General features: G+C 32.1%; 1 protein-coding gene across 1 annotated transcript; it reads right to left on the reverse strand.

Moving 5' to 3' along the window:
- Nucleotides 1–516: 516 nt before the first annotated feature.
- Nucleotides 517–3,557, reverse strand: LOC132041969 (uncharacterized). Its single transcript, XM_059432635.1, has 2 exons — nucleotides 3,310–3,557; nucleotides 517–2,029 (listed from the first exon to the last, which is right to left on the reverse strand). The coding sequence occupies exons 1-2, from the start codon at nucleotides 3,555–3,557 to the stop codon at nucleotides 517–519; spliced, it is 1,761 nt and encodes a 586-aa protein (XP_059288618.1).
- Nucleotides 3,558–9,939: the final 6,382 nt, after the last annotated feature.

Raw genomic sequence — 9,939 nt, forward strand, 5'->3', positions numbered from 1 at the left:
AACTTAAATCTGCTCCACTATCAACTAGAGCAGTAAACTCTTTTTTGAAATTATAATCAATTAAAAGAGTAACTTTTATAAAAAATTTAAAAGAAGTAATGGTTTCTAATTTTATTAAAAAATTGGAACTGGGACCACTACCTTCTCCTTCCTCCGTAGTAACAGTTTCTACGGTGTTATTAACTGGTGTTTCTATGATTTGTTTTCCTTTTCCCTCTAGTTGCGAGACCCTATGATCTAAGGTAATTTGGTGTCTCCTAAGGGTGGAAATTTCTTGCTTAAGGTTATGAACCTCTCTTTCTAAATCTTGGGTGGTTGCCGGTGTACTTATAATATTCCGGCGTTCTTGGAGGAGTTTTTTGACTCCAGCCATAGTATAAGGTCCTGTAGGTTCTCTAATTTCTACAGCAGTTGGTTCTTCTTGGGGTTGTTGTTTTGAACCTATTTGGTCTATAATCTGAGACCTAAGATTTTGATCCTTAATATATTTAAAGAGATCTACGAGGTTATTACCATCTAAAACCTGAATTTGTTTTCACTAAACTGGGAAACAAGTTTATAAAACTCATCGTCTTCCTTGGTTTTGACACAAGGTTGCCCTATTTGGCATGGTTGACATTCATCATCTGAACTGGTTGAGATATAACTCTCTTCGTCTAACACCCTAATATCTTCATCTGAAGAGGGGTTGGAAGAACTATCACTATCCTTACCAGAATCATCCTCTGGTTCTGGATCTGAATTTAATAAAATCTTATATAAAGATTCTCTAAGGTCATCATCTATGTTAAGGGCTTTAATCTTCTCCTTAACCTTACAATTTTTGTAAAAATGACCTACTCTGCCACACTTATAACAGGCTTTTGGGTTTTTGGATTTAATAAAATCCTTCCTTTCCTTAAAGGCCTTTTTGCGCCTAGTTCTCTTTTGTAGACGCTTTTCCTTCCATTGTTGGAAGTCTTTATGCTTCTTTTTATGCCTATGAGGCTTCTTAGAAGATTGTGGAATATCCATACCAAATTGTCCACAAAATTCTCCTAATTGTTGTCTTTCATTAAGACCATGGCGCTTGATCTGCTGGTTTAGCTGAATTTCATTACATAATGCTAATCCTTCCTGCATACAAGTACCAATTAATTTACCATAAGTATAATTATTATAATCTATACTTCTTTCCCCTTTCCTAAGAGCTTTTCTAACTCTTTCTGCAAAAAGAGGAGGGAGTCCATCTATGAATTTGGACTTCCAATGAGAGTCATTACTCTCTGGTAATTCCATGACCCTGCAAAGAAAAACATCTTTATACCACCTAAATGAGGTTAGGGTCTTGCATCTAAGGTTTTGAAGCATGGTGCGAATAGATTCATTATTATCCGTCCATCTTCCTGAAAAATGTTCAACAATATTAATAACAAGTGTATAAACTATATTAGCAACAGGTGCTTCATCTTCACCTTCTTGCTTAACAGCGCTTAGAATAGCATGACGCTGCACATTAGTCAAATAATTATCCCACCAACCTTTTAATTGGCCAGTGAAACCAGCTATAATCATATCTGCAATAACTCTTTCAGTATTTTTATGAACCTTGCAGATAGTGCTGTACATTAACATTCTATGAATAGTGCAATAAATTTGACGTTCACTATAACCGTCAATATTCCATTCATATATTTCCTTACCACTATAACTGTTGGAAATAACATGTTCATGCTCCTCTAATAAAACATCTTGAGGAGTTGGTCGAGGATAGTAGTACATCCTCTGGGTAGGCTTGACAGCATAATATTCATCAATTTTATTAATATCTGATGCTATGCGAGCCTTATAATCAATATCAGACAAATATTTATCATCCTCTGCAATTAAAGGACTAAGTTTTAAACCTTTAAACTTTTCGTCTAAAAGGTTTTCTAAGTCTGATAAGGATTTTAATTTAAAATCATGAATTTCAGGAGGAGGTTGTATACTTGGAGTAGCAACAACTTCCTTCTGTTTTCCCTTATCAGGAATAGGAGTCTTATTAAGACTGTTTAGAAGTTTATCAACTTTTTCATGAAGTGAAAATATTTGTTCACCCAAAATATTCATATAAACATTAGTATAATTTTGTTGCCTTATCATATTATTAATATGTTGAGTCATACGTCAAGGCACCATTTTCAATTAATTTTGAAAAGGTTGAGAAATGTAAATCTTTTCCCATACGAAAGATGCTTGTGGAGGATAAATACTTTGAACTTTTCTCCACTTGTTAAAGTAAAATCTCTTTCTATAACGAAATATAATTAGCAAAATATTTGGCCATAAACCAAGGAACAAAAGATATAATCGATTTCTTTGGTAAAAAGATCTTTATAAAATTCTTCTGGAAAAAGTTGTTTCTTCCGGTTTAAAATTATCAAAAAACCATTTTCTAAATGTTATCCATTTAGGAGTATAAAACTCTTTACCGATTTCTAGTCTTGCGGGTGATCCCCGACTAAAATCAATTTTCTGACTTGGATCCATTAAATATAGGAAAATCCATGTCTGACTCAAATCAATTCTGGGTCTTTAATACCTGTTACAATATTATCACGGTTAATATTTAATCTATCAATTCTATTAGAATCATCATCTCTTATTTGAGAAGTAGATGCCCTTGATGGAGTTTGTACAATATAATCACAGGAGATATATAAGATCGTTAGAAGATAAAGATCTAGGTATACTAGAACGAACACTATTATGTTCATAATCTTCTAAAATGCAAGTGTAGGTTCATGAAACCTTAATTTTCTCGTCCCATCTGGGATCTGTTCAATTTCTGAAATTTCAATAAAAACATTTTGAGGAGGTGTTGCTCCTTCAATGACCCACTCTTTAGGGAAATTTATTTCATCCCACTTGATAGGTCTTCTAGTCATAATTTTGGATTTACCAAAATTAGTTTCTATTAAAATAGTTTCATTTTTAAAATCCATGATCTTACACATAGGATTCATGGTATATAATGGTTTATAATAAATTCTATAACAGATGCATATTACCTCTGTACCTGGCATATAATCATAACCATGTAATTTGATACTTAATATTAAAGCATCTAAAGAATTATCATCTTGCAAAGATACCTGCAAGTTAGGATAAGCATTAAAATAAACTGGTCCATAAGCTAAACTTGTTTGGACGTCCTATGAGGGATTTCTTCCGTTTCGATTTCTTCCATCTCTTAGAGTCGCTATAAAGCTCTCTCGGTAAACCTCTTAAAGTTAAAGGTTTAAAAGCAACTTGAATTAACCCAATATGCATAAATCTATGGGTTACCCTATAAGGGCAAGATCACTGTCAGATAATAGTCTAAATGTAGCATGATCATTATCTACAGTCATAGTTTCTTCAGTAGTTTTAACTACTTGTTTGAGACCTATTTTCTCAAAAGTACCCATCTGGTAAATTGTTCTGGGTTCAATTTTAGGAATCGTCCATTTATTAAGGAGATCCAGTTCTTGAGGAGTATCATATTCCTCTTTTTTACTGTTTTTAACAGTTCTTTTTCGATTTATAAAATTCATTTTATGAAATCGTTGAATTACATCACCTATTACTACTGAAACACCATGGCTCTGATACCATTTATGCATCAGGATAAATGGATCAGGATCGCGCCGCCACATGATGCCATCTAGGTAGCAAGTTACTTTACTAGGCTATTGCTCAAGATGTTCTATTAAGGAAATATATGAATGGAATATTGACTATAGTGAACGACAAATTTATTGCACTATTCATAGAATGTTATAAAGCACTATACACCAAGATTCATAAAAATATGTTAAATTTAATTATGGGATTATGTTGAAAGCTTTAATCTTTTATATGAAAATCCTAATAGGAAACATTCATGGTTTATAAAAATTTGTGCCAATGTTTATAAACAGGCATACCAAATTGGTTTTATCAATGGTGGATTCATTATGGTCCAACCGTGAAATTTTTAAAGGTTTATATACCGAATGGGTTGATGTTTCTCCAAAAATAATAGATTTGGAAAATAATATTACTTTCTCCGAGGAAATTTTTAATATGTATTTCTTCATTGAATTCTCTATTCCATGGATTATGAAATGGAAATTGAAGTGGGTTATACCCGCAAAATATGCCTTGCTTAAAAGATTTTTTATACAAAATTGAAAAAATTATTACAAAAATCAAAAGATGGAACTATTCGAGATGATTTAATAAATCAAATTAAAACAATCATTGCACAATATAAGGACTTCAAAATTGCATTTGAGCAAATTGCTCGAAAGATCCAATTGAAAAAGGACTAAAAATATCATAGCCCAATACATGGAGGAATTTAAGTCTAATGTATAAGATCTTAATATGGAAGCTATTTCGGACACATCAATGGCGTTTCACGATAATGAAGAAGAAGATGAAGAAGACTATAATATCTTTTCCAAGAGGAGAAACGAGTTAATAGGACTATGAAAAATTTGTATTGGCCAAAGAAGCAGGCTCGAAGAAAAGACAATAAGTCAGATGAATTTGGTCCACTGGCGGCTACTCTTATAAAGTAGGAATTTTTTAAAAGCTTTTTAATAATTAAAGTTGTAATTATTAGGATTTGCTTTTACTTTCGGCTACTTTTTGGCCGACTTTGCTTTTTTCTTTACTTTTACTTTTTTATCCGGCCAAAAGGGCTTTTTAATTTTGTTGTTTTGTATTTCGATCCGTTATATAAGGATCAAACTTAGAATTGAGAGGCAAGTCTTGGATCCCCAAGCACAAGCTATCTAAACTCTCCCGTAAAAATCTTTCTTATATAAATAAAAGTTTGTTCACTTCGGGAAACAAGTTTATAAAACTCATCGTCTTCCTTGGTTTTGATACAAGGTTGCCCTATTTGGCATGGTTGACATTCATCAAAGTGGTTGAGATATAATCTTCGTCTAATACCGATTTCTTCATGAAGAGGGGTTGGAAGAACTATCACTTTCCTTACCAAAATCATTCGTGTTCGGATCCGAATTTAATAAAATCTTATATAAGGTCATCATCTATGTTAAGAGCTTTAATCTTCTCCTTAACCTTACAATGTTTGTAAAAATGACCTATTTTGCCACACTTATAACAGGCTTTTGGGTTTTTGGATTTGATAAAATCCTTCCTTTCCTTGAAAGTCTTTTTATACTCTTTCCATTGTTGGAATATGCTTCTTTTTAAAACATCTTAGAAAGATTATATGGGAATTTCTTTTTTGGCGTAATTCTTTTGGCTATTTTCCATTTGCCGGGATTAAAATGGACTAAATATTCTTGTTTATCATTTGGAGAAATCGTTTTAAGAATTCTCCATAGCCAATATCCGAGGCATCCGTTTCAATAATTTTTTGCCAAAGGATTTTAAGACAAGGAAGATTATTAAAAAGAAATCGATTATATCTTTTGTTCCTTGGTTTATGGCCAAATATTTTGCTAATTATATTTTCGTTATAGAAAGAGATTTTACTTTAACAAGTGGAGAAAAGTTCAAAGTATTTATCCACAAGCAAATTTTCGTATGGGAAAAGATTTACAACCTTTTCAAAATTAATTGAAAATGGTGCCTTAACTGTCATGACTCATCATATTAATAATATGATAAGGCAACAAAATTATACTAATGTTTATATGAATATTTTGGGTGAACAAATATTTTCACTTCATGAAAAAGTTGATAAGATTAAATAGTCTTAATAAGACTACTATTAAGCCGATAAGGGAAAAAAGAAGGAAGTTGTTGCTACTCCAAGTATAACCTCCTCCCGAAATTCATGATTTTAAGATAAAACCCTTATATTTAGAAAGACTTTTAGACGAAAAGTTTAAAGGTCTAAAACTTAGTCCTTTAAAAAGAGGATGATAAATATTTGTCGATATTGATTATAAGGCTCGCATAACATCGTATATTAATAAAATTGATGAATATTATATTGTCAAACCTACCTGTAGGATGTACTACTATCCTCGCCCAACTCCTCAAGATGTTCTATTGAGGAGCATGAACATGTTATTTCCAATAGAGAAGGGAAGGATTTTATCAAATGTCCCGTTATAAATAGGTCATTTTTACAAAAAGAAGTTAAGGAGAAGATTAAAGCTCTTAACATAGATGATAACCTTAGAGAATCTTTATATAAGATTTTATTAAATCGATCCGTGGAGGATGATTTCGTAAGGAAAGTGATAGTTCTTCCAACCCCTCTTCTGATGAAGAAATCAGGGTATTAGACGAAGAGAGTTATATCTCAACCACTTCAGATGATGAATGTCAACCATGCAAAATAGGGCAACCTTGTATCAAAACCAAGGAAGACGATGAGTTTTATAAACTTGTTTCCAAATATTTTTAGTGAAAACCAAAGTTTTAGATGGTAATAAACTACTATTGTCTTATAAGGGAAAACGAGAAGTATAGTTGCTACTCCAAGTATACAGCCTCCTCCTGAAATTCATGATTTTAAGATAAAACCCTTATCAGATATAGAATGACTTTTAGACGAAAAGTTTAAAGGTCTAAAACTTAGTCCTTTAATAGCAGAGGATGATAAATATTTGTCTGATATTGATTATAAGGCTCGCATAGCATCGTATATTAATAAAATTGATGAATATTATGCTATCAAACCTGGTAGGATGTACTACTATCCTCGCCCAACTCCTCAAGATGTTCTATTTTGAACATGTTATTTCCAATGCTATAGCGGGAAGGAAATATAATAGTGAACGACAAATTTATCGCACTATTCATAGAATGTTAATATACGTAACTATCCGCAAGATTCATAAAAATACCGAAAGAGTTATTGCAAGATATGATCATAGCGAGAAGATTAAAAGGTTGGTGGGATAATTATTTGACTAATGTTAGCGACATGCAATTCTAAGCGTCGTTAAGCAAGAATGAAGATGAAGCACCGTTACTAATATAGTTTATACACTTGTTATTAATATTGTCGAATATTTTTCAGGAAGAAGGAGTCTATTCGCACCATGCTTCAAAACCTTAGATGCAAGACCCTAACCTCATTTAGGTGGTATAAAGATGTTTTTCTTTGCAGGGTCATGGAATTACCAGAAAGTAATGACTCTCATTGGAAGTCCAAATTTATAGATGGACTCCCTCCTCTTTTTGCTGAAAGAGTTAGAAAAACTCTTAGGAAAGGGGACAGAAGTATAGATTATAATAATTATACTTATGGTAAACTAATTGGTACTTGTATGCGGGAAGGATTAGCCTTTATGTAATGAAATTGGCTAAACCCATAGAGATCAAGCACCATGGTCTTAATGAAAGACAACAATTAGGAGAATTTTGTGGACAGTTTGGAATGGATATTCCACAATCTTCTAAGAAGCCTCATAGGCATAAAAAGAAGCATAAAGACTTCCAACAATGGAAAGAGAAGCGTCTGCAGAAAAAAGCTAGACGCAAAAAGACTTTCAAGGAAAGGAAGGATTTTATCAAATCCAAAAACCCAAAAGCCTGTTATAAGTGTGGCAGAATAGGTCATTTTTACAAAAATTGTAAGGTTAAGGAGAAGATTAAAGCTCTTAATATAGATGATGACCTTAGAGAATCTTTATATAAGATTTTATTAAATTCAGATCCAGAACCTGAGGATGATTCTGGTAAGGAAAGTGATAGTTCTTCCAACCCCTCTTCTGATGAAGAAATCAGGGTATTAGACGAAGAGAGTTATATCTCAACCACTTCAGATGATGAATGTCAACCATGCCAAATAGGGCAACCTTGTATCAAAACCAAGGAAGACGATGAGTTTTATAAACTTGTTTCCCAGTTTAGTGAAAACCAAATTCAGGTTTTAGATGGTAATAACCTCGTAGATCTCTTTAAATATATTAAGGATCCAAATCTTAGGTCCCAGATTATAGACCAAATAGGTTCAAAACAGCAGCCCCAAGAAGAACCAACTGCTGTAGAAATTAGAGAACCTACATGACCTTATACTATGGCGGGAGTCAAGAAACTCCTCCAAGAACGCCGGAATATTATAAGTACACCGGCAACCACCCAAGACCTAGAAAGAGAAGTTCATAACCTTAAGCAAGAAATTTCCATCCTTAGGAGACACCAAGTGACCTTAGACCATAGAGTCTCGCAATTGGAAGAAAAAGGAAAACAAATTATAGAAACACCAGTTCCTAATACTGTGGAAGGACCTCCTGTTAATAACACTGTAGAAACTGTTACTACGGAAGAAGGTGAAAGTAGTGGTCCCAGTTCAAATTTTTTAATAAAATTAGAAACCATTACTTCTTTTAAATTTTTTATAAAAGTTACTCTTTTAATTGATTATAATTTCAAAAAAGAGTTTACTGCTTTGGTTGATAGTGGAGCAGATTTAAGTTGTATACAAGAAGGATTAATACCTTCAAAATATTTTGAAAAAACTACTCATAGTTTAAGGTCTGCTAGTGGCCAAAAAATGGGTATTACTTATAAACTACCCAAAGCTTATATTTGCCAAGACAAAGTTTGTATTCCTGAAACCTTCGTGTTGGTAAAAAATATTTCAAACCAAGTTATTTTGGGTACTCCATTCATCCATAAATTATTTCCTATTCAATGGTTGGATGATAAAGGTTTTATAGGAACCTATGATGATAAACCTATTAAATTCGAGTTTATAATCGAACCCTTTTCAAGGATTTTAAATGAAATTAAAGATAAGTCGATGAATAAACATCAAGCAAATCAATTTTCTTAAACAAGAAATTTATACGCTTCAAATTGAGGATATTTTACAAAATCCGAAATTACAGGATAAGATTGAGTTTATAAAAAATCAATTTTCTCTACAAATTTGTAGTGACCATCCTAATGCTTTTTGGGATAGGAAAAGACATATTGTCACTCTTCCATATGAAGAATCTTTTTCTGAAAATAATATTCCTACCAAAGCAAGACCATGTCAAATGAATTCCGAATATTTGGAATTATGTAAAAATGAGATTTCTTCTTTATTGCACAAAGGTCTTATCAGATCTTCGAAATCTCCATGGTCATGCACAGACTTTTATGTCAATAAACATCCGAACAGAACGAGGAGTTCCAAGATCGGTTATAAATTATAAACCTCTTAATAAAGTTTTAAAATGGATTAGATATCCTATTCCTAATAAAAAGGATTTACTAGATCGCCTTCATAATGCGATCATATTTTCTAAATTTGATTTAAAATCAGGATATTGGCAAATCCAAATAGCCGAAGCAGATAAATATAAAACTGCTTTTAATGTTCCAATAGGACAATTTGAATGGAATGTCATGCCTTTTGGACTGAAAAATGCCCCTTCAGAGTTCCAAAAGATAATGAACGATATTTTTATGACTTATAGCAATTTTATCATTGTTTATATCGATGATATTTTAGTATTTTCAAATACCATTGAAATGCATTTTAAACATCTTGATATATTCAAGAAAATTATTATTCAAAATGGTTTAGTAATATCTAAACCAAAAATGTCACTTTTTCAAACAAAAGTCAGATTTCTTGGTCATAATATTGAAAAAGGAAAAATTGTTCCTATCAATAGAAGTATAGAATTTGCTTCTAAATTTCCTGATATTATTACTGATAAAACTCAACTTCAAAGATTTCTTGGAAGTTTAAATTATATTTCGCCATTTTATAAAGATTTGGCAAAAGACACATCTATTTTATATGATAGATTTAAAAAAGATTCCAAAACCTTGGACCGATGCTCATACGCAAGGGCTTCAAAAAAATCAAGGAAAAAGTTAATAATCTTCCTTGTCTTACTTTAGCCAATCCTAGTTGGCAAAAAATTATTGAAACGGATGCCTCAGATATTGGCTATGGAGGAATTCTTAAACAGATTTCTCCAAATGATAAACAAGAATATTTAGTCCAATTTTATT

The sequence above is a fragment of the Lycium ferocissimum genome, unplaced genomic scaffold (assembly GCF_029784015.1).
Source record: "Lycium ferocissimum isolate CSIRO_LF1 unplaced genomic scaffold, AGI_CSIRO_Lferr_CH_V1 ctg12624, whole genome shotgun sequence".
NCBI lineage: Eukaryota > Viridiplantae > Streptophyta > Magnoliopsida > Solanales > Solanaceae > Lycium > Lycium ferocissimum.

Coding starts and splice junctions, on each gene's coding strand:
- LOC132041969 (XM_059432635.1), bottom strand. CDS start 3,557: ATGAATTTTATAAATCGAAAAAGAACTGTTAAAAACAGTAAAAAAGAG. Junction 2,030..3,309: donor AGTGATCTTGCCCTTATAGG/GTAACCCATAGA, acceptor ACTTCTAAACAG/TCTTAATAAGACTCCTATTC.